General features: G+C 48.7%; 1 protein-coding gene across 1 annotated transcript; it reads right to left on the bottom strand.

The window, feature by feature from the left end:
- UBE2Z (ubiquitin conjugating enzyme E2 Z) lies at positions 1-23,934 on the bottom strand. The gene is made up of 7 exons (XM_048517342.1): positions 23,541-23,934; positions 16,001-16,073; positions 14,194-14,381; positions 9,151-9,262; positions 8,340-8,452; positions 5,627-5,717; positions 1-2,823 (listed from the first exon to the last, which is right to left on the bottom strand). The coding sequence occupies exons 1-7, from the start codon at positions 23,897-23,899 to the stop codon at positions 2,653-2,655; spliced, it is 1,107 nt and encodes a 368-aa protein (XP_048373299.1). The 5' UTR covers positions 23,900-23,934; the 3' UTR covers positions 1-2,652.
- Between the last annotated feature and the right edge of the window lie 1,708 nt (positions 23,935-25,642).

Here is a 25,642-nt window from a genome sequence, read left to right as displayed (position 1 = left end):
TCCTGCCAAAACAAACTTTATTGCACAAAAAAACCTTTATGTACAATTGTATATAAACAAGGTCTTTATTTACTTTTATTACCCTTGCACATTGTTTTTAGCTCGTTAGACCTAAAAGTTCTGTCACTAAACATTTGTCTAGCTGAGTCATCTAGGATTGTCACTTTGAAGACGGACACATTCAGAAAACAGATGGCTATGGGGCAGCTAGAAAACCATATTCCTTTGCTTGTTTCTTACACTCACATGCGAGCTGCATTGTTTTGTTAAAAAATAAAAGAATTAACCACATAAGGCATTTTCATGTTTTGTTCTGAAACAGAAATGTATATGAAATGGTTCAATAGCCAACATGCATCTGAAATGGAGATCTCTGAATCACAGGTACTCCGTATCCGAAGCGCCTCTAACCTTGGTGACTGTAGACTGGGAGAAAGCCAAATGTACACATTGACGCGGTCCAGAGAATATTCGGCCTACCTAATTCCGACTGACCAGAGCGGGACTGAAACAGCTTAGTTGATCGCTCAAGTCCCGCTGTTTTCAACAGGAGTTCAAGCACAACTAACTTTTGCTGCATGAAACCCAAGGAGATTAAAAACAAACATGATACATTAGCTTACCTTACGAAGTCTCCTCCAGAAGGTATCTAAATGCAAAGTTACGCTAGACACATTTTTGTTTTATTATTATTTAATTCCATCTGCTATTAATACCCTTGAAGGTTGTTTTCTCCTTTGCAGCAGGGGGTGTGGGTGTCTCTCTGTGGGGGTACATTTCCACCCCATTCGCAAAAGCAGGTCTGTAAAAGCTGGTTTGCTAATGGGAAGGTTCATGAGTGGTTCTCAACCAGCAAAACGCCTCCCTCCACAAACCAGACTGGTGTGGGAGTAACCGCAGACCTGTGCGTGGGGGAAATGGTCCGCTGGCAAACAAACAGCCCTGGCTAAGCCTACAGGCTTCCAAAGGCAGGTGGGAAAGGGGGCATGACCTGTGCATTTCCATATGCGTTACTAAGATGGCTGAGTGAGAGTCTCCCTGCAGAGGAGGATTTGTGCATCAAGCACAGCCAATCTGCCTGTCAAAACTTGCTTCCGCATCAAGACTTTTGTTTGCTGGGATCAGAGGATACACTTTTACAGTCAGGGACATTTGCCAGCTTTCTAACGTTTTAAAAGCAGTTATCTAGAAGCGAAATGAAATACGTACTCCTGAAAGGCTTCCAAAACTCTCCCTCCCTCCCACCTTCTCTCGAAAGATGCATTTCCAGGCCTAAAAACACCTGCCAGATAGCTGGATGGTTATAACCGCTCCACGACGCAATTTGCAGAAGGCGTGTCCTTCAGCCCGCAACCTTCTCAGTTCTCAACGCAAGGAAGCAATCAAAGAGAAGGGATTGACGGCAGGTTACTCGCTCACGCGCTGCGGAGTTCCGTATCGCGGCTTGCCAAAAGAACCCCCGGTTCTTCAAACACAGCATTTTCAACAGTTCGGTTTTCCTCCTAGGCCACGCAGAGCCCACTTGGACTGATGTTTCCTAAGCTGCTTCTGTTTCTCACCCCTTTTTCACATCAGACTCCAGACGCTGCTCCTGAGAGTCGCAAATACAAGTTGCTCAAAGAGCATCGTCAAAGCCTCGAAACCAGCGTCGCCTTTTAAAACCATGATTACTGACTAACCTGTTCTCTTGTCTCCTGCATGTGGCATCAACGGTTGTACAGGACTGGCTCTCTCGATGCACCCTTCCTTTTCCTGAACTAAAATGCTAAATAAAGCTCCCCTGGGCTAATTTTATGGAATTTGCGAAAGGGGGAAGAGGAACCGGCAGAAGGGTACTGAAGACCATCAAAAGAAATCCCTAATTGAGCCGGAATAAGTTTACCCTTGAAGGCTGCTCATAAGGAAGAAACGCATAAATGGGAGAATTTTTCCTACGGTCTCTTCTGCTCCTCTCCTGCCTGAAACTGCTACTGGGTTGGAGGGAGGGAAGAAGCTGTAGAACAGAGTAAAGCTTTGAAAACTTATTTTTAAAGAATCCCATTAAAGCCCAGCAGAAGTGACTCCTCTTTGGTCTGTCTAGGACAGGCAACACCAACCTTTACTGGGATGCTACGTCCAAACTTTTTAAGGAGGGAAAGAGGGGCTGGTGACCAACTGTTAAAAGTGCATTGAACAGGCGCTGGCTGTTGTTGTGAGTCTACTGTGTTGCGGAGGCCAGCTGGTAGGGAGGCGCTAGGAATATGCGGCATGTTGTGAAACGAAAACAACAGGACGAGGAGTCATGCTCTACACAACCTCATGCTCTTTTCGAATCCAGAGGGGACCAAAAACCTGCACCCCCCACCCCCACCCCACCGCAGGAGCTTCCAGAGTATCGCTTTGTGCCAGGTGTTCCTAAGTCTCCGGCACAGAATGGACCGTTTTGCAAAAAAAGTCGCTTGCGGTTCGGTTTAGCATCGGATCCTCTTTGAGTTGGGACAGCGCTGGACCAGAGCACTAAAGGAGGCAAGGGGACAAAGTGACGCGGCTCCGTCCGTGCCCACTCCGTATTCAGCCAGGTTCTCGGGTCTCTCTGGGGCCTCCACAGTGTCAGGAGTCAGAAGCACCCGTCCTTGCTTCTCGGGTTTCCCAAGCAATCTGGCAGGGAGGTGGCTAGGCCTTAATGCTTCCTTGCGTGTCCGTCTCCGTTTCAGAGGAGCTGCTCTCTGAGTCTATATCCGGGTATTCCTGCTGGCGTTTCTCCTGCACTTTCAGGCGGATTCCTTGCAAACGCACTAGGAGGGACTGATAGTCAAAGTGTCCGCGCTTCTCGCCGAAGGGATCCTGAAAATGTAAAGAGCACGGGAATTAGGCACTTGAGGAAAAACTCACCAAAGCTGCTGTGGGAGAGAGCTGGGACAAGGAACCTTCCAAATCCAGCTGGAATCAAACTCTGTCAAACACCCTTACAACGAACCACATGAAACCACTGGGGCCTACCCAGAAACTTGGAGCAAGTCCAACTGGAGCGCCACATCTTGTATTTCAGATCAATTATTCTTTGGGGAGCAACGTGTGCATCAGGAGCTAAAATGCCAACATGTTGTACATTGGGTCAGTGTTTCCCGAGGAGCTCTATGGTGCAGAATGGTAAGCTGCAGTACTGCAGTCAAAGCTCTGCTCACAACCTGAGTTCAATCCTAAGGGAAGTCAGTTTCAGGTAGCCAGCTCAAGTCAGGTAGTCAGCTTCAGGTAGCCAGCTCAAGGATGACTCAGGTTCCATCCTTCTGAGATTGGTAAAATGAGTATCCAACTTCTGGACACTCATCTGTCTGAATTCCTTGCAATTGTAATTCTCTCTACACTGACCTTCCCTGATCTCTAATTTGGCATTTGAAGCTGGTCCAATATGCGGCAACTAGGCTCCTATCAGGTATACCTTCAGGGGAGCACATTACACATCCGCTCGCTACATTGGCTTCCAATTGAGTTCCGAGTCTGGTTTAAGGTTTTGGTTTTAACCTTTAAGGCTATTAGCGGGATAGGACCTTAAAGAACATGAGAACGAGCCTGCTGGATCAGACCAGAGTCCATCTAGTCCAGCACTCTGCTTCTCGCAGTGGCCCACCAGATGCCTTTGGGAGCTCACATGCAGGATGTGAAAGCAATGGCCTTCTACTGCTGTTGCTGCTCCCAAGCACCTGGTCTGCTGAGGCATTTGCAGTCTCAGATCAAGGAGGATCAAGATTGGTTGATCGACTTCTCCTCCTTAAATATATCCAAGCTCCTTTTAAAGCTATCCAGGTTAGTGGCCATCACCACCTCCTGTGGCAGCAAATTCCAAACACCGATCACGTGTTACATGAAGAAATGTTTCCTTTTATGAGTCCTAATTCTTCCCCCCAGCATTTTCAATGTATGCCCCCTGGTTCTAGTATTGTGAGAAAGAGAGAAAAATTTCTCTCTGTTGACATTTTCAACCCCATGCATAATTTTATAGACTTCAATCATATTCCCCCCTCAGACCTTCATATCTCAGGGACCGCATCTCCCCATACAGCTCCAAATGGGCACTCCATTCTTCGGAGGCTAACCTCCTGGTGGCCCGTGACCCCTTGGAGATACGTCTGGCCTCAACCAGGGTTTTCACTGCTCTGGCCCCCACTTGGTGGAATGCTTTACCATCTGCCACCAGGGCCCTGTGGGACTTGAAAGAGTTCCACAGGGCCTGTGAAACTGAGTTACTTCGCCAGGCATTTGGTTGAGGCCAGCTCCTCCCATTTCTACTCGGTCTGTCATCTGAATTGTACCACTGCTGGACTCTCCCAGGAAAGTGGGAGCATGAGACGATATTGTTTCTTCAGTAGCTTGTTTTTAGTCTGGGTGTGCTAGTCGCTTAAATAGTTAGTAGTTTTACGGAGTCAGTCACTAGTATTTTAGATGAAATTGTATATTTTTGTATTTTATGTCGTGAGCCGCTTGGAGCCGATTCGGAAGAGCGGCGTACAAACTGAATCAATCAATCAATACATTCCATGCGCCTGCCTCCCCAGCCACCAATTCACATAGTGCGTTCTGCGCTGTTCCCCTTTGACTCCTCTCCATGCTCGGACAGTCCTTTGACGAGAGGGTCTGTGTCGAGATGGGGTGAGTGGCTTTTCACAGGAGTGTAATGACTGTTTTGCCATATCCTGGGCTTTAGGATGAGATGCAAATTGTCTGGCTTTATGAATGTATAGTTATGTAATGTTTTGCAATATGTATGTACGCCGCCTTGAGCCCAGCCTTGTTTGGGAAGGGTGGGATAGAAATGTAATAAAAGAAATAAAATAAAAAAATATAAGTGTAGATGACTTGGTAAGGCAATGGCAGACCACCCCAAAAACAATCTGCCTCGTAAATGTTGTAATGTGACATCACCCATAGAATAGTAATGAGCCGGTGCATGCGCAGGAGACTACTTTTATCTTTCAAGGTTGCCTGCTAGCATTGAGGTTTTATTAGGGACTAGCAGTAAAGCCCATTTCATGCTTAAATAAAATGGACTCTAGATGTGGTGGGGGGAGAGGGGAATGGGAGGAGGATGCTGGGGTTGGCGGGGCAGCAGGCGGTAAACTACCACTGCCCCAGCTTGGTGTTTGAAATGGGGGGGAGGGAAGGCTGGGCAGGGGAATGGGAGGGTGGTGCCAGGGCTGGCTTGGTGTTTAGGGCGAAGAAAGGGGGACTGGCGGTGGGCCAATCGCCACACAGGAAACAGTTCCACACATGGCTGAGTCCTGCACAGCTAGGAGTGCGTCATCGCGACATTAGGCAATTAGTTATTGTGATGCATTTTGCTCCTTGTTTGTAGTGGGGCACCGACACTCTGAACATGCATTCTGGAAGATGGCTCAACGCCTAGGAACACAAACCAGTGGAAACATCTCTGGCATGAGCCACTCTTCCATGAATCTGGGGGGAAAAACGTGCACAGAAGAATTTCCTGCTTGACTGTAACTTATTTTAGGACTCCTTTAGGTTTTTTAAAACTTCCTCTGTAGGAAATCCTCTGCGCAGTTAAAACTCCCACCCTTCAAAGGGAAGGCACAGTGTGAACTCCTAGGTTGTTTGGGTTTTAGGTTTTTTTGAGGCATCAGCCCATCCTTACCTGCATCGTCTGACCCTGGAGATGGAGCCTTTCTTTGCAGGCCCCCTCATAAAAATCGTAATATTCCATGAAGGATTTCTCCATGACTCCTCTGGAAAGCAAAAGGAACAAAGCATAAGGCTGCAGCAGCAATGGCGGGATGGTTTAGGAAAGAGACTCACTTCCGCCGCTCCCTCTCACGTGCATGAAGAAGAAGAGTTTGGATTTATATCCCCCCTTTCTCTCTTGTAAGGAACTCAAAGGGGCTTACAATCTCCTTTCCCTTCCCCCAACAAATACTCTGTGTGGTAGGTGGGGCTGAGAGAGCTCCAAAGAACTGTGACTAGGCCAAGGTCACCCAGCTGGCATCTGTTGGAGTGCACAAGTTACTCTGGTTCACCAGATAAGCCTCCAAAGCTTGAACGGAAGCGGGGAATCAAAGTTGGTTCTCCAGATTAGACTGCACCTGCCTAACCAGTGTCAAGAGAACCAGCGTGGTATAGTGGTTAAAAGCAGGTGTACTGTAGTGCTGGACTAGATGGGCTCTGGTCTGATCCAGCAGGCTCTTTCTGAAGTACTTATGTTCTTACCTCATGACTACAACAATGTTAGAAAACTGTCCTCCTTGACCTCTTCCAGCCCCCTCCCCCCACAAACATGCTGACTTCATAATTGGTGTGATGGCTAAATTCTTTCAGCCACTAAAATATTGGAGGAGCGCTTGCTCTTTTCCTATTAGCTGCTTCAAGCAACACTGCAACCATCCGAGAAGCTTCAGTATATATTAGAGAACGGAAGTGGAGGGGAACACTTGACTAAGATTATCCCGTGAGGTCAAAGTGAAGCTCGCAAAGTGAAAACAATGAAAATCATAAACGCCACCATCATAAAATTATCCATGTGAAGGACCAACAAACAGAAAAACATAAAACCAAGCCAAAATTCCATCCACGGCATAGAAACAACATGAGGCAGCTAAAGGATATGCAATAAAGAAGAAGAGAAGAAGAATTTGGATTCATATCCCGCCTTTCTCTCCTGTGAGGAGACTCGAGGTGATTTACAAACTTTTTCCCTTTCTCTCCTCACAACAGGCACCTTGTGAGGTAGGTGGGGCTGAGAGAGTTCTGACAGAACTGTGACTAGCGCAAAGTCACCCAGAAGGAATGTAGGAAAGGGGAAAACAAATCAGATAAGTCTCTGCTGCTCATGTGAAGGAGTGGGAAATCTAACCCGGTACTCCAGATTAGAGTCTACCTTCTCTCAGGCTAGCCGCTAGCATGAAGCTGTAAGAAAAGCTTAAAAAAAAAGGATGAAGCCTTTATTTAATGCCTGGCTGAAGAGAAATGTTTTGGCCTAGCACCCACAGGCAAGCCTGAGGAGGAAAGGTATTCCAAAGGGGAGGCAGCACTAGCGAAAAAGACAGCTCTCCTCTGGTTGCCTCCTGCCTTGCCTCCATAGGAGGGAGGCACAGAGGGCAGGCCTTGGGAAGAGGCTGTGAACAGGAGGACATGGTCCTTCAAAAATCCTGGTCCCAAGTGTCGGGCTGGAGCCTGGCATTCATCAAGACTACACCGAGGGGTGGGGGGAGACGGACATGGTGGTGGAGAGTTACTTTCGCTTTTGCCTAGCGTAACGAAGTAGATGTACCTGGGGCCAGGTGACGGCTTTATCTCTGTGTTCCTGACCTCGAGCCTGTCTTCCATTCCTTTCTGTAGAGCTTGGTATAATGAGGGATGGAGGTGTGGAATAGGGAGTGGGAAAGGCAAAGGGAGGAGGAGGGGTTGATATACTTGGGTTCTTTGAAGCCGTTCTCAGAACCGGCTTCTCTTTGGCCAACTGATGTCTATCAATAAAGGCTTCTAAACTCAGAGTTGAAGAGTCTGAATTGGTCCATAGATTGACAAGCCATTTAGAGCAGTGGTGGCGAACCTATGGCACGGGTGCCAGAGGTGGCACTCAAAGCCCTCTCTGTGGGCACGCACAGAGTCACCCCCCCCCCACACACACATCTAGGCTGGCCTGGGCCACTGGGCTCGATTATTAGCATTAAACCTAAGACCTAGTTTTGGGGAAGCAGTGTAGAAGTAATCCTGTTAAAGTAGCTGTTGTTAAAGCCCCACTATTGATTTTCATGTGAAGAACTAAAGCGCAATCCTTTACCTGGGAGTAAGCTTGGTTGCTGGCAATGGGGCCTGCTTCTGAGTAAACCCTCCTAGGGTCATGATTCACCCATTGGAAGAGTTGCACGGTTGCTTCCAAGCAAAGCCACTGACTACCACCAAGCTTACTCCCGAGTAAGGCACGCCTCGGAGCCAACCATTTTTTCTAAACTAAAACCTCAGTATTCAGGTTAAATTGCCGTATTGGCACTTTGCGATAAATAAATGGGTTTTGGGTTGCAATTTGGGCACTCGGTCTCGAAAAGGTTCGCCATCACTGATTTAGAGTCTCAGAGGGAAGAGTTCATACTTTTGAGTTGTGCCCCAGAAACACACTAACCGGATGACTAATGCAGGACTTTGCCAACAACGATACAAACACACACGCACACACAAAAAACAGAATGCACAGAATTGGCCCTTCAGTAGAGCAGCAGTCCTTAAAACAAGTCAGCAGCTCCAGCACTGGCCTCCGCATCAACAGGCCTTTTTCCAATCCCTTTCTCTCCCCCGCCCTAAAGAATCCACAAGCTAAAGCTCTTGTGCTGTCCCCCCAGCCCGGGCAGACCTACCGCAAAGGCTCCGGACAAGGGCATTTGCCTTCCAGCATGTCGCACACGGCTACCCGGATCGTTTCGTGCCGGATGCACTCGTTGTAATTTTTGCTGTCCCCCGGATGCCGCTCCTGCAAGAGATCGGTGGCCTGAAGGTCACTGTTTTAAAAGTCCACACGGTGACCAGCCCGCTCTTTGGTAATGCTGAAGCGGAGGGGAAGGGAAGTAATACACCAGGCTTGCCTCTTGTCACTCTGACTGATGTACTCCATTAGGAAAATTAACCATTTACTTCCATCGATAATTTAAAGGGGAGCGGTTCAAATACTACCTAAAACCTATTCTCCGTGAAATAATACAAATTATAAAGATGTCGCCCCTAAGCTCTTAGCAGAGATAACTCTCAAGACTAACAGACCACCTGCAAAGTAAGTGGGGAGGGGGACCGAGAGGAACCTAAAGAAGAAGGGAGCCTTTCCTCCTCACACACCTAGCAGATGTAACACAGCAGCCGGACATCCTCAACCATGTGCCGGCGGAGCACCTCTGTCTTGCAAGCCCTGTGGAATTGGGCCAGATCCACAGTAGGGATCTGCACCTTATCAATTAAGGTGTTTTTTTAAAAGGCTTTTCCCAGAACAGTTTTCTTTTAAACAAAAAGGCCATATTTTAAGAACAGAAATACATCTGGGGAAGGGGAGGGGGGAAGGGTCAGAAACAATTCTGTCCGTACAGAATCGCCCGGTTCAAGATATAGGTGAGAAAGTTATTTAAGAATGGCTTCCCTTAAAAAATAGATAAAACGTTTCTGAACCCACCCCCTCCTCACCTGCTCAAAGCCAGGCTCGTTGTGATAGGGGTTCTCAGTCATCAGGGACTGTATGGAGATGAGGACCGATGAGATGCTCTGGGCAGGACTCCAGGCTGGACCGGTCCACGTGCTGCCGGACAGAAAGAGACCAAAGTTTACTTTCACCCAGAAAGAACAGAATTGTTCAAAAGGACATTTTTTATAAAGGAAAAAACGACGATCCAAGAAAGTGCATTGAGTTTCTGATGATGTAATGCGGTGCTCTCCAATAGTCTCCTACATTGACCTCCCTTTCGGTCGCTTCCCTTTCTTAGTTATACTAAATTTGTTTTAGGATATAGGGTAGGGAACTTTCTGAGCTGTTGTATCCTTGCTTGGACCCAGTGGTGTATCAGGGGGGAAATGGCACTTGGAGACAAATTGTCTCCAGGCACCCCCCCTGCGCCTGGGGGTGGGGGTCCGCCCCTCCAGCCCGGCTGCCGGCCCCCTCCCGGCTCCCAGCCAGCAGTTTCTTCTGCCCTCCCCAAGCCCCACCCCCAGCCTCAGTGCTTATAAAAGCAGGTCTTGGAGGCCAGGGGATGGCAGTCTCTTCTGGCCTCCCCGAAGGGGGCTGTTAACTGGGAGCTGGGAGCAAGGGGGGCAGAGGGGGGCAGCTGGGCACCCTCAGCCCTGCCCATGTCGATGACAACATGGGCAGGGTCAAGGGCACTTGAAGACGATGAGGCCTTGCTGTCTTCCTGATCACAAGGGGGGCCGATTTTGCACCCCCAAGTGACCAGGTTAGTGGTGCCCGGGGACAGAGGGTACCCCTCGTCCCTAGGCAAATACGCCACTGCTTGGACCAAGCACCATCTTTATATGGTTTATCATATTATTGTTTATTATGATTTCACATTTTATAAATGAATTGTTTTTATACTGTTGTGAACTGCTCTATGTTATACTGTTATGTGCTACCCAGAGCCCACTGGGGAGGGGAAGAACAGGATAAAAATCAAATCAATCATCAATCAATCTAACTAACGTGCCAACTTCAAGATTCTTGCTTTGTTCAATGAACAGCTCCCTTTCAAATGTCTGTAATTCGTATCATCCTATTGATAGCACTGATTTACTCTGTCTAATCTGTCTTGAGTCTCAGGGAGAAAGACGAACTATAAAATAAATGTAAATAAATAAAATAAAAATTTGGACTATATGGTAGTTTTATGCAAGTTGAGTTCTTGAGAGTTTCCACTGCCACTTTTAAAGAAATTTAAAAAGAAGTTTCCGGTCTTCACAGCAGCAGAAGAAATAAACATGATGATTAAAAACCATACCAGCCTTGGAAGGAAAATCAGTAAAAAAAAACCCCAAAAGTTCACCAAGCATGTGGCCACAAAGGCAGACATTTATTGACCAATGCAATGTTGTTGTTGTTGTTGTTGTTATTAATTGGTCTTGATAGACCGCCCAACCCCCGAAGGGCTCTGGGTGGTATACAATAAAATATAAAACAAATACAATACAAAATATCATTAATACGATATACCAGTAAAACATTAAAATACATTATAGCAGCAATTCCAAAAATAGATATATGCACAGATGGCGCCCAAACCAAAGGCCAGGAGGACCAGCATTGCCCTGAGGTAGATAGAATCAACAATCAGGCAATGCCGGAGATGGCAAAACTATCGTGGGGGCTTCAGATGTTAACACCATCTTAAACGTTCAGCTTCTGTCCCAAGATACACCCAAGCATATAATACTTGACAACAGACACAGAATTCAGCAACCTGGCTACACAGATAAAAAGTGTACCAGCCACGCTTGAAATGAGTTGGATCCTGTCAGCTTTTCCATTGGTGCAAAGGGTTGGCAGCACCCCATTTCGATCCATTCAACGACTCATAAAGGGAATCACATGACCAGTGCAGACAAGACTACGGTCAGATGAGATTGCCTTGCTGTCTTCTAGTCCAACTAGCAAAATTGGGAGGACTGGACCCACTGATGTTTCTACTAATTAATTCCCAGTATCGATATACGGAGGCAAGCCACAAATTATTATTTTCTCAGGGCCGGGTTTGTCATATCCTTCAGCATCAACAGACAACACCTGCTTACCAATTCCCGTCGTTCATCCGACATAACTTGCAGGAGTTTACCTATAGTCTGCTCTCTGTAGATGGAACAGTGAGAGCTCAAATTGAAAAAAAACTGATTTCATTCCAAAAGCTTGAGAAGAAGGGCTCGCTTTTACCAGAGCAGCCTTTCCATTCTCTCCAGATGCAGCCAAAGGAAAAAGAGAGAGGCAGCTGAACAGAGGTGTATGGCCCAGGGGGACATATGGGGACAAATGAACCCGGGATGCAGATATTTAGTCACATAGGGGGTGGAAAATTGCCCCCCCCCTCCTCCCCCCGCCCAGGTCCAGACACTGACCTCAAGACCTGGTGCAAAAAAAGTTGTTTGGTTGTGGTGGGGGAGGGCAGCTGCCCATACAGGGGGTGGGGGCATTCAGATTTTGCACCGGGCTACATTTTTTCTAGACACGCCTCTGCAGCTGAAGCCTGCCCATTTTGGCTTGCAGGACAGAATGAGGGAGTCACTTCCTGGGGTCACTTCCACTTGGGCCCCAGAGCCAGTCCCACCTGACAAAATAAGGGGCAGCAGACAGACAGACATGGCAAAGGAACCAACTAGAGAAAAAACCACACACTGCTGAACCTTGGAAGAAAGAGATCCCCTGCCACGGAGCAGTCAACTTCTCTTCCATGCGCATGAAATGGAATTGAGTCCCAAAGGCCGTGTGTGCAACAGGAAAGGAGGCTGCTTTGTAATCACTCTGCCTGGGAACTCTTTGTGTCAAGGATGCAGGTCTGGGTTTTGAACCAAGTTGGAGTGGAAAGGCCAGCAACGCTGCCCCCGCGAGTGCAAGCAAAGAGCTGTCCTTCGCGGCATGAAACAGAATGACACAGCTGAGTAAGGGAAGGCTCTGCCAGCGCTGCTGTTGACCTTGGAGAGGGAGACAGAATTTCTCTCGCCTTGGCTCAGGTAGGGGGAAAAAGCAAGCAAGCTGTTTTTGAATAGGTAGTTCTTTCGGGGGCCCAAGGCTGAACCCCTGTGACACCCTTTGCCAAATGGGAAACAGAAGATCTCATAGAGGCAGAAAACAAAACAGAGTAGTCTGCATTTCAGCCCCGCCCTCCAGAGAGGCAACCTTTGGAAAATGGAAAGCCCTTTCCCCATCAAGGGCTCACACAGGGGGGGAAAAGGGCTCAGTTCATTTTTGCCTGCCCTGCAGGATGCAGGAAGAGAACAAAAAGAGGAGGAAATTGTGCCAAAATCATCTCTGGCAGGATCTTCCTCCAAGTCTCAGGGGGACAAACAATACCCTGAAAATGGTATGACCATGCTTTTAGGGTCGGCGCTTTTCTTGAGCACACTTGGGCTCATTCTGCACATGCAGAATAATGCACTTTCAAACTGCTGTCAGTGCTCTTTGAAGCTGTGCGGAATAGCAAAATCCACTTGCAAACAGTTGTGAAAGTGGTTTGAAAATGCATTATTTGGCGTCTGTGGAAGGGGCCTCAGATAAACTTTGTACCACAAAGATCCCCCATTTGGTAATTTGGTTTGAACTGCTTTTAATTTCCATGGCTGGAAATGAAATCCACCACTCACCGCCCCCCCCCCCCAAAAAAAAAGGCAAAAAAGGAAGAAAATTAAAAAGCTGCTGATTGCCAAGCTACGCAGGTCCATTCTGCACAACACAAATAAAACATTTTGAGATTGGAAAATAAAACGTTTCCTGCAGGATGTCTGCATAATTTCAAAACATTTGGAAAAGGTTTCCTTTCCCCCCAAAACGCTTTATTTTGAAAAAAGCAAACTGTTGGACTTTTCTCCCTGGAACGCTTACAAAATGTTTCCTGCTTGCTGTGTGGAGAACAGAAAATGTTTTGTTTTTCCCACCTAACGGTAAAAAGTTCCCACTTTTGTTTTTGCACACACGTCGTTCTCTGCAGTTTGATTCTCTGTGCCACCTGGCATTTCCAGAGTTTTTCCCAGCGACATTTCCAATGCTGGCATAGCGGCTGGGAGCCATTTTGCTGACTTAAGTACTTGAATCAACTCAGTTTTGCCGGCCGATTTCGGCAGCGTGTCATTTCCCCACTTAAATTAGCAAAAGGCCACCCAGCTGCCATGTCCCTGGGAAAAACTCTGCAAATGGCAGACGGCACGGAGAATCGCAATTGTCCCAACATCGGAGCCCTAACAAAATGAAACTAAGAGCTTTACAGTTGGACGGCTGGTGGGAAAAGAACCATTTTTGCCTGAAACACTTTGTTTTCCCATGCTGTGCAGGAGAAAAAAAACAAAACCGTTTTTTAAAAAACATTTGAAGAAGAAGAGTTGGATTTATATCCCCCCTTTCTCTCCTGTGGGAGACTCAAAGGGGCTTACAAACTCCTTACCCTTCTCCCCTCACAACCCTGTGAGGTAGGTGGGGACTGAGAGAGCTCAGAAGAACTGTGACTAGCCCAAGGTCACCCAGCTGGCGTGTGTTGGAGTATACAGGCTAATCTGAATTCCCCAGATAAGCCTCCACATCTCAAGCGGCAGAGCGGGGAATCAAACCCGGTTCCTCCAGATTAGAGTACACCTGCTCTTAACTACTACACCACTGCTGCAAGACGTCTTAAATGTTCTGTGCGGAATGGACCACAATACAACAAAGACTAGTTCTTTATTAGGACGTGTGACAGCTGGTGGACCAGATTCAGCTCTTGGCTACCCTCACCAGTGAGCCGATCTCTGTAGTCACACACCCCGCCCCCATGACCTTTCGATCACTTAAGTGAAGCCCGGGATGCTCGGTCACAAGTAGCCCCCTCCAGCCTGAAGCTCTGTTCCTTTTCCCCTGCTGCTGATGAGCTCATCTCTATGCTCTGCCTAAGAACACACACTCCTCGAAAAGACACCACTTCCAGCAGCATGCAACAGCGCAGAACTCCCCGAAGGACCCACCTGGGCCGCCCCTGTGAATACAGCTCAGGTTGCTCCGCTCCTTACCCTAGAATACTGAGGCAGACCTTCCCATTGCGGTAGAAATTAGGGTTAAACCTCACTGTGTTATTCCCGGTTGTCATCAGCTTGACCCGTGGCGGATGGATGGGATAATCTGGAGGACAGCGAAACAGGAACAAGAAGAAACCCCCTTCGTAAGGCGTGTCAAAGGGCCCTGTGATCAACGCATGAATCTGCAAGAGAAAAGCCCAGCTCGCGCAAATTCTTCCAACTGGGTGCAGCCCCGGCCGAGCATGTGCAGAACGGAATTCCGACCCTGAGATAAGAGTCAAGGGCAGCGTTGGTGTCTGCAAGCGGCTAAGGGGGAAACCACAGGCTGCGAAGGCCTTGGGCCCGAGTCATTCACACAAACAGACTGCAGGTGGGGGATTGCATACAAGAATGCACATGAAGCGAGAAAACAACATTTGTTGTCAGAGAGAACAGAAATTCAGCAGGGAGAGCGTTTTCCTCAACATACTAGTTTTATTACATGCACAAAGTTGGATCCAGCCAGCTTTTTCACTCCCTCTTGCCCAGTGTCCCGCCCCCCCCCCCCCCGCCCATACACTTGGTCCATATAGGCCCATGGTGGCGAACCTTTGGCACTCCAGATGTTACGGACTACAATTCCCATCAGCCCCTGCCAGCAAGGCCAATTGGCCATGCTGGCAGGGGCTGATGGGATTTGTAGTCCATAATTATCTGGAGTGCCAAAGGTTCGCCACCACTGATATAGGCTCTGTCCACTCAGGCCCCGGGTCCCCAGCACAGCTGATCTAGTGGTCCAAGGGGAATCCATTTCCCTTTTTCATTGTCAATAGGGTTGGATAAATCCAACCCACAGTATTACTCTGAAAGAGGAAGCTCTCAGACATACAGTTCTGCAACCTTTTGTCTAAAGTGGTACACACCAGAACGATTTAGAAGAATAATTGGATTTATATTCCCCCTTTCTCTCCTGTAAGGAGACTCAAAGGGGCTTACAAACTCCTTTCCCTTCCCCCCTCACAAGAAACACCCTGTGAGGTAGATGGGGCTGTGAGAGCTCAGAAGAACTGTGACTAGCCCAAGGTCACTCAGCTGGCACGTGTTGGGAGTGCACAGGCTAATCTGAATTCCCCAGATAAGCCTCCACAGCTCAAGTGGCAGAGCGGGGAATCAAACCCGGTTCCTCCAGATTAGGGTACACCTGCTCTTAACCACTACGCCATTGCAGCAGACTATTTGGTGTTTCCATGAATTAACCTCCCACTGGGCCTTCAAATAGGTAGCCTGACAACCTTCCCAATCACAACGGGCACCATGCCAAGACTGGAGAAGCCAGTAGAGCCAACTATATTCTCAGATTTTGCTGCATTGACCCTCCCATCCTGGGCAGACTCATGGAGATTACCTTTGGTGGCAAGGGAGGAGGAAGACAAGAGGAGGAGTTTGAATTTATGCCCCCCCCCTCTCCCGCAAGGAGTCTCAAAGTGGCTTACAAACTCCTTTTTCTCCATCTCCCCACCCCTTGTGAGGCAGATGGGCTTGGGAGTTTTGAAGAACTCTAACTAGCTCAAAGTCACTCAGCTGGCTTCATGTGTAGGAGAGGGGAAACGAATCCAGTGCATCATGAGTGTGCTAGGGTGAAGAAACCTTGTGTGAACAGCACTTTGCCTAACTTCTCCCTCCCCTGCTCTTCCCACTGAGTGCTGACTTAATGGGATTTTATTGTCCCAGAGGGGTGAATGGGAATATGCCAGCCACCGCCGGGAACCGGCAGGGAACCCCGCTTCAGAAGGACACGGCAGAGGGTGGCGTTAAGACCTACCTTGGTCATGTCATGGGTGTCAGGCACAACAAACATTCCGGGAGGCGGCTCCTTATAAATCGACATAATATCTCTGCGGAGACAAAAAGAAACGCAGCAGTTGGTGAGGATTCCGGTTGAGCTCTCACCAATCCTAAACCAGGCTGGGCTTTCAGCTTTGCGCCATAATCCCCAAAACTTATTCCTGAGGTGGGGAGGAAAACAGCAACACAGTGTTTAATACACACATTCATAAAACCCCCAAACAGAACAAGAAAGCAAATGTGCCCCAAAACCTCTAAAATGCCCAGAGAAAGAACTCTTTTCTGCAGTACACGGTGCTTGTTTTGAACACACCTTCCCCGAGGTCACACATTGCCCCATTTTCATATTTCTGACCACAGAACTGGTTAGCCTCACCCCTGGTGGATCGTGCAATGTAGGCCAGCCCGAAAGCACGCCCACCTTGAAACGTTGCTCAGGAAGGAGAGATGAAAATGTAGCAAGGTTGATGTTCGGCAAATAGCCGTCAAAACGTTTGCAACTGAAAGCCTGACAGGTCTAATATTATCTTCTAACAAAAGAGGTAATATCTCCATGTGGTCTGTTTTAGAGCAAAGGGAAAATGAAAGGATAGCCGGAGGAAAAAATAGTTATATTCAAAAGTCACACAAAGTGTCCACGCGGCCTGCAAAACAGTTGCATATCTTGATTATCTTTTTTGACATCAGTTCTCGGTTGATTTAAGACAACCCCTAGTGGGGTTTTCAAGGCAAGGGACATTCAGGGGTGGTTTGCCATAACCTGTCCCTGGAAGTCCTTGGAGGTCTCCCATCGAAATACTTGCCAGGGTATGGCAGCTTAGCTTCTGAGGTCAGGCCAGCCTGGCCTATCCAGGTCTGGGCTGCCTTGCAGTTTTGCAACTATTACGACATGGGCTTCGGCATTCTGCCTGGGCCCAGAAGAGAACGTAACACCTCAGGAAAAGTTTGATTTAGTCCAGGGACTTCTTTCGCACAGCAGCCAATCAGTTATTCTGGAGAGCTTACAATAGGGCACAGAGGCCAAGGCCTTCTCGCGACAATGCCTCTGGTATTTGGAGAATCATTGTTTAGGACTATATCACCATGGTTAGCAGTCCCTGATGGCTACCTCCTCCATTAATTTATTTAATCCCCTTTATAGTTATCTATGCCTGGAGTGACCACTTAGGTCCACTGGCAGCACATTCCACATTTTAATCCCTCTTGGAGTAAAGCAGAACTTCCTTTTGTTCATCTTGCATCTGTTGTCCATTCACTTTACTGGGGAACCTCAAGAGCTAGAAGAAGGAAGAAGAAAGGAAGGCGGAGGAGGAGGAGGAGGAGAAAAGAGTTTGGATTTATATCTGGTCTTCTCTTCTGTAAGGAGACTCAAAGGGGCTTAAAGACCCCTTTCCCTTCCTCTCCCCACAACAGACACCTTGTGAGGTACATAGAGTTGAGAGAGTTCTGAGAGAACTGAGACTGGGCCAAGGTCACCCAGCAGGAATGTAGGAGTGGGGAAACGATTCACTAGACAAGAGTCCGCTACCCACATGGAGGAGTGGGAAATCGAACCCAGTTCTCCAGGTTAGAGCCCACTGCTCTTAACCACTACACCATGCTGGATACTGGGCACTATTTTAGGAGGCCGAGAAAAAGTTGTAACGATCTACTTTCTTTCTTGTGTGTTAATTATGTCATGTCCCCTCCTCAGGGATTGTTTTTAAACCTGGAAAGCCTCACTCCTTTTTCCTTTCATCTTCTTCTCTTGGGTCCAAACTCTTAGCCACTGCAGCCTATAAAAGAAATGCTCCTGTACACAGCCTTCTCTCCAGCAAATTCGGCCCATTGCCCCGCAATGGTGTTCTGAACAGCCCTGAACAAGCACACACACACCCCTCCCCCCCACAGAAAGTCACGGGTGACTGTTACTGGCTCAGTTTAAGAGCCGCTGCTTCCTCCTCGCTGAACAATGAGCAACGGGCCATCCTACCAGGAAATAACGTCAACAGCGTGCAGTGAAAACAAAACAGAAAAAAAGAAGCAGCCCTTTCACTCTGCACACCAACTTAACACAGAGGTCTCCTCTGGACATAAAAGGAACACCACACCCTGTTGAAGGGGACAGGGAGGAGCCACTCCACATTGTGGAAAAGGAAGCCTTCTTTACATTCACTTTCGTTCAGTGCTCCTCAACTGATGGCAATAATTAAACTTTTGTCTCTGGGCCTGCAGCAGCAGCAGCAGCAGAAGAAGAGCAGGAGGAGTTTGGATTTATATCACCCCCCTTTCTCTCTTATAAGGAGACTCAAAGGGAATTACAATCTCCTTCCCCCCCCCCCCCACAACAAACACCCTGTGAGGTGGGTAGGGCTGAGAGAGCTCCGAAAAACTATGACTAGCCCAAGGTCACCCAGCTGGCATGTGCTGGAGTGCACAAGCTAATCTGGTTCGCCAGATAAGCCTCCACAGCTCAAGTGGCAGAGCGAGGAATCAAACCCAGTTCTCCAGATTAGAGTGCACCTGCTCTTAACCACTACGCCACGCTGGCTCTCTTAAGGCCTGGAGTCAGTGCTCCTGGCTTTATTACAGGAACAAGTCTCAACCAACCCCTCTGTTAGATTTCCCCCATCTAATGTTCCTGGTTTGAAAGCAAACATACAGAAATTCCCAGAGATGGAACAAAAAACCTGAAAAACTGCTGCTGGGCAAGATTTCATGCATTTACGTCTCCAGTCTCTCCTGAGTGTGATTTTGGCATCTGGAGTGAGCATCACTGGGGAAGATTTCACTCTGGGATATCGGCAGTAAAGAGGTACATTCCCAAGGAGGCTAGGGAAAACGTGAACAGGTACCTGAGGGCCAACAAGCTGAAACTTAAGCCCAACAAAACAGGTGCTACTGGTTAGGAGGGTCTGACCCAGGATCTGGACTGTTTCTTCCTCTGGAGGTGGTTAAATTTCACTTACAATATAGCAGGTGCAGGTAGCTGCTGGGATCCTTGGTCTCGGCGGGAAAGTGCCTAGGGCACCTTTAACTACAGCCTTCCCAGCAAAGGTAAGCCCTCTGAATGTTCCTGGGTAGAAAAGATCTTGCCACTGTGATGTGTTCCCTGGTAACATCACGATTAGATTATGGCAATGCGCTCTGCATGGGGCTGCCCTTGAAACTACAATTGATACAGAATGCTGAAGCCAGAATGCTGACTGGAGTGGGTTGCAGGGACTGTATTACTCTAACATTGTTCCGTTCACACTGGTTCCCAATTTGTTTTTGGGCCCAATCCAAGCTGCTGCCAGTGACATTTAAAACCTTACGTAGCTTGGAGTCCAAATACGTGATGGATTTCCAACTCCCAAAAGTGCCTAATCTGACAACTCCAACCATCTTCGGGTGCTTTCCCTTCTCTCCACCCCCACCCCCCAATCCAAAGGCTAGTTAGGTGGCGACCAAAGAAAGGGCCTTCTTAGGCCCCTTCCGCACATGCAGAATAATGCACTTTCAATCCACTTTCACAATTGTTTGCAAGTGGATTTCGCTATTCTGCACTGTAAAATACAACTGCAAAGCACATTGAAAGTGGATTGAAAGTGCATTATTCTGCATGTGCGGAAGGGGTCTTAGTTGTGATGCTAAAACTCCAGAACACCTTCCCCAGGGAGATTTGCCCGTCTTTCTCTGGCATTGTCTTCTGCCAGTGGGATATGACAATACATTTCCACTGCTATGGACAGTCCTCTTTTATATTGGGCTAGAAGGGGAACTGTGCAAGACAGTGCTAGCTACAGCTGACCAACATCTCTCCGAGTTCGTTCTCCTCTTTGCAAGCTGCTGTTTAAGGCCTCAGTGTGCCCAGAGCCACAGACTCTTTGTCGTTTGGCTGTTAGCCTGAAGGTTGGGTCTAGAGATCAGCAGATCAGCCAGCGGAAGAAAAAGTCTAGCTTGTCCATCAAAGCTCCCTGCCTTTCTTGTTTGGTCTGTTTTTTCCCCTAGTGTATCATTAGCTCCTTTAGGTCCCTCCTGGAGACAAAAGCAGAATACAAATACTCTCAGTAAATTTAAAAATATATAAAGAATTGTTCACAGCAATGGTTAATGGTTAAGGACGATGGGACTCGAATCTGAAGAACTTGGCTCGAGTCTCCACTCCTCCAGATGAAGCCTGCTGGGTGACCTTGGGACAGTCACAGTTCTCTCAGAACTTTCTCAGCCCTCGCAGAGGCAGGCAATAGGGAACCATCTCCAAATATCTCTTGCCTTGAAAAGTGTACAGGGTCACCATACTTTAACTCTGACATGATGGCACACAGATACTGTAATTTCTTATGCTTCCTAGGAATGTCAGGATGTGTTGGGTCCATGGGTCTGACAACCTTACATCTGTAGGTTCTTCATTTGCTGCTCTATTTGAATGGATACGGTGGGTTTGGCCCTTTATCATAAAATGAAAAGGTTTCCTTTCGCTATTAACAACACACAAAGCACTGTGCAAAAGAAGACAGCACGCCCCAATATCACAAACTGCTACACTTGGCTCTCAGAGGCCTGGATTCAAATCCCATCTCAATATAGACCCAGTGAGGTATAGTGGTTAAGAGCAGGTGGATTCTGATCTGAAGAACAGGATTTGATCCCCCGCTCCTCCACATCAGCAGTGCACTCTTATCTGGTGGACTGGGTTTGTTTCCCCTCACCTACACATGAAGCCCGCTGCATGACCTTGGGCTAGGTCACAGTTTTTTCAGAAATCTCAGCCCCACCTACCTCACAAGGTGCCTGTTGTGGGGAGAGGAAGGGAAAGAGTTTGTAAGAGAGAAAAGCGGGGTACAAATCCAAACTTTTCTTCAGGTTACTTCTACTCTTTCAAATCCCACCATCGTCTTTAAAAACCCCTCTTAATACATGGATGTTGGCAAAGAAGCTATATCAGTACGTGTGACTGAATGTGAATTATAAACTACGTGTGAGTACTGATGACCTCCAAATTAACGTGAAGCATTAGGCGTACCTAGGTAAAATGCAGCCCAGTGCAAAATCTGAGTTTTCCGTGCTCCCCTCCCCCGCAGGTGAGGGCCGTAATCTCCACACCACCACAAATCCTAAAACAATCTTTTTTTGCACTCAGGTTCTTTGGGAAATCAGTGTATGGACTCCAGGAAGGGGGCAATTCTTCCGCCCCTTCCCCGCGGACAGACTTAAAATGGCCACAGCCTTCGGGCATTTGACCCCATATAGTATGTACCCTGACCTTGGGTACATACGATACGATGTTTTCCTATGTTTCACATTTGTTTTCTGGCAGGCAGCAGCTTAAAGAACTTACAGTAGCCTAGTTTTCTGGGAGCTATTGTGAACTGGCCCACCTTTCTGGGTGAACACTCAATTTCTTTCATGGAGGGAAGACCCTGCAAGTAAATGTTACGCTTTTATGACTCCTTACTAAATGCAAAACAAGGAAAATGGATCTTGGAGGGATGGGAGTATGACTCTTAAACAACAGGGGTGCTGTGGCTGGCTGTGTACCAGTTCCAGAAAATGAAGAGGGGCTGCTCTACCTCCTTTAGGAAAGTGACACATTTGTTTGTAATGCAAGCATGTGGGCGACGGGCAAAATCAGTGTCTTGTGGAAGGGAAATGAAGTGTTAATGAGGTGTCGAATATGATATTGTACGCCATCTGTTCACCCAACACAGAACAAGGAAATAAGCTTGAGGTGGCAAACAATCCAAAGGATGCCTTTCCTACCGGCAACTCAATCCAGAGTAGCCATGTTAGTCAGTGCAAGAGAAAACAAACAGGAGTTCGGTGACACCTTAATGACATTTACATCACTAGGAGCTTTCGTGGATCAGAGCCCTTCTCTTTAGATGTTCTGAGTAGAACCTCATCATGCAGACATTTGAGGATCTGCTCCTGTGTCTAACGAAGCAGTCCCTGAACGCTTATGGTGCAATTCATGTTATCCATTAAGATGTCATAAAGTTCCTGCTTATTGTCCCTACAGCGAAAATGTAACAGACCCAGAAGAGGGCAGGTAGAGAGGGAAGATTTCTCTTATCCTCCATTCACAATCCATAGGAGGGCATCACATGGTTTCAGTGCTAACACAACAAAGGAGCCTAATACTGTTGAAATGTCTGATACCCCACAATGGCCAATTTTGTATGCTCTTTCTTCTTGAACAGCTGTATAGCGTGGGAAAAACTTAGCAAACACAGCTCCTCCCCATCCTGACTCCTCCCCACCGAAAGAGCGACAGCAACTGAATATAACATGAGAACATAACGAGAACCAGATCTCAACATTTTGCCATCACGTCCAACACCATCTTCTATTCCATGACTAACCAGCTGCCCCGAAGGACCAACTAACAGGGCATAAAGGCCAAGCCCCCACTTCTCACACGTTGATTCCGAGATCTGCTGCCTCCAAACGTGGAAATTCCCTTCAGTCATCTTGGCATGCAGCCACTAATGGCCTCCTCCTCCATGAATCAGTCTACTCTAACCCCCTTTTCTGTGGAACTGCCTCATTTAAACAGACCCCTCCCCCTCCCCTCCCCAGAAAGCACTGCACTCCATGGGTAAAAACTTGTTGGTGGTTCATGGCTTGAAAAGCGTCTGGCTGTGCTCCACCAGGGTCAGAGCGTTTTCAGCTCAGGCTCCAGCCTTGTGGAACGCTCTGGCAAACCAGGGACCGTCACTGTTCTGCAGGGCCTCAAGGTCGGAGCTATTCCACCAGGTATAGGGTGGGTTAAAGGCAGTGACAGTCATTCCAACAGAGCCAGCCTCCTTGTCTCACCTTATTCCTTTGCCTCTTTTCCCTTCCTTCCACCCTCAGCCAACATTTCTTTCTAAGCTTTTTGCAACATTTGTTTTTGCATTTTAGGCTGGCATGCCAGACATTGATAGTATTTCAATTTGGTGCATCATGCCTGACATTTTCAACTGTTGCATTTTAATGCTATCTATTACGATAAGCCATGCTGAGCCCATACAGGGAAAGGGCAGCCTATAAATCCAAACCTGAATAAATAATTTTGTCTACACACAATGGCTGTGACTGCCATTTTTAGGCAAGCCACATATGACACAGCCTCCTACTAGTGGTTCTCAGAAGCTCCTTTTAGTCATCATGGCTAGTAGCCAGGGGTGGTCCCCTGCTTCGGGAATCAGCCCCATCCCCGTTGTCAAGCTATCAATGCCAACTGAAATCCCGGATCTTGCAACACACAGCTTCCAAAAAACTCAATAAAGTCCCAATGCAATAATGACCTTGACTGGGCCAAGAGGGAAGGCTTCTCATCACTGCCCCCGCAAAAATCCTTGGGTGGAGACAGCCACGAGCACTCTGCACATGCCCAGAGCCCCCGTCGTGGGACCGGCGCACAAGACAGCAATGAGTGCACACGACCAAAGGCCCCGTCGTGCGACCGACCCACAGGAGGGCAATGAGCACTCTGCAGATGCTCAGAGGCCCCGTCGTGGCACCGGTCCCAAGGCAGAGGGGGCCAAGGAGGAGCCTTTCCTCTTCCTCACCGTTTGATGCGGAGCAGGCAGGCGCCGCTCGGCCTCTCCCCGTCCCAGTCGCCGCTGGTGGTGGGGTCCCAAAAGGCCGAGTGCGAGAGCAGCACCCCGGCAGCCGAAGGGGGGATTCCGGCCACCGAGGTCGCCCCCGGGCCGGCCCCGCTGCCCGCCGCTGAGCCGCCTCCGGCCGAGGCCAGTCCCGCCACCGCCCACAGCTCGGCGGGCAGGAAGACGCCCGGCCCGCCGCTGCCACCGCCGCCCGTGCCGGAGCCCGGCCCGCCGCCGCTGCCCGCGCCGTCCAGGGGGGCCGCCAACGCCGCCAGCACCGCGGCCGCCGTCGCCGCCTCCTCCGCCACCGGACTCTCCGCCATCCTCGCCAGCAGTCCCGGGGACGCTGCTTCCGGGACCGCCGAGACCAGCGAGTGCGGCGGGCAGAGTGGAACTCGCGCTCTCGGCACCGCCCAACTGCTAGCTAGCCAGCCAGCCGCACGCACGGCCACAGAGATGCGCACGCCCAGAGCGTCGCCGGCGGGGTCGGGAGGGGGTGCCGGCCGGCCATACAGCAACGTCATTAATGCAAAGGAGGGGGAGAGGGCGTAAAAAACAATGCCTCAACACAAAGCCGGATCCCCGCGATACTTTTTGTTAGCACCCATTGACGCGACGCTAAAAATACGGTGCAAGCTTGAGAGCTCAGCAGAACGCGTCATCGGGTTGAATGCTACGTTTTAAAGTGGGGCGGGGAATCTACAACGTCACGACGTGTTGCAAATGGGGTTGCCAGGGGTGAGGGCCTAAAAACAAGATCTGAACACAAATCCGACGATGCTTTTTATTAGGACCCACTAACGCGACACATAACTCATCGGGCAAGCTTGAGAGCTCAGCAGAACTCTTCGTCGGGTTGAATGCTACAAAACGTCTTAAAGCGGGGTGTTGCAGTTTGGACGTCCTTCTTATTAAATAGCCCTTCTGCAGAGCTGCGTAAGAGGATGTCCAGTTTCCTACAGGGCACTATAAACCTTCCTCCCACACCATTAGTGCAATACTATTTGAGGCGGTGCCGAAGTCCTCGGCCAATAAGTCTCCTCAGAACTCTTTGCGTCACCAGAGACGGGCCACCTAAGCCCCGCCCACAGCTTCACTTTTCTCCACGCATAGCTGTAGCGTCGAAACTCATTTGTTAGGAGGGCCGGATATGACATAAATGTGACTTACTTAGACCAGGCCTTAGTTAGACCAGGGAGGGTGTGGCTACCTCGGCTGGCCCCAGAACGGCTCCTGGGCCTGATAAGCCCCCCAGTTGATCCATTTTGCTCCACCCCACAGGCACACACTGCCTGAGACCCAGGAGCAGCAGTGATGTAATGGTTAAGAGCAGGCGCATTCTAATCTGGAGGAACTGGGTTTGATTCCCCACTCTGCCACTTGAGCTGTGGAGGCTTATCTGGGAATTCAGATTAGCCTGTGCACTCCCACACACACCAGCTGGGGCTAGTCATGCGACGGTACTTGCCCTGAGGCTCTCTCTCAGGCTCCTTACTCTTACCCTTCATATATGGCCATATAGGGTGGCATGAATTTTGGCACTCCAAATGTTATGGACTACAATTCCCATCAGCCCCTGCCAGCATGGCCAATTGTAGGGGCTGATGGGAATTGTAGTCCATAACATCTGGAGTGCCAAAGGTTCGCCGCCACTGTGACATATGGTGTTTGTTGTGACGGGGGAAGGGCAAGAAGATTGTAAGCCCCTTTGAGTCTCCTATAGGAGAGAAAGGGGGGATATAAATCCAAACTCTTCTACTCTCTTCTTGAATAAGCAATGGCACAGGGGCTTGCCTTTAACCCAGCTGGACAGCATAGGTCTAGGAAACAGTAAACTAGGTCTACCCCTTCCTCCCATGCCACGACCTACCAGCAAGGAGAAAGGGCCATGTCCTTGGGAGTTCAACTTGGACTCATGTAGCTGTACCCCTGCCCCAGCATTCCAGAAAAACACCAGCTTCCACACCTTTGCATAATTTGCTCCCTAGAACTTGATTCAGCACAACGGAAACTGAGCTGGGGGAGAGGAGGAGAATTGGTATTTTAGCAAAATGCAGCTGTCCAGA

This window comes from Sphaerodactylus townsendi, linkage group LG15 (assembly GCF_021028975.2).
Source record: "Sphaerodactylus townsendi isolate TG3544 linkage group LG15, MPM_Stown_v2.3, whole genome shotgun sequence".
Classification (NCBI taxonomy): domain Eukaryota; kingdom Metazoa; phylum Chordata; class Lepidosauria; order Squamata; family Sphaerodactylidae; genus Sphaerodactylus; species Sphaerodactylus townsendi.
Note: the sequence above shows the minus strand (reverse complement) of the source record. Positions and strands in the feature narration are given on the sequence as shown.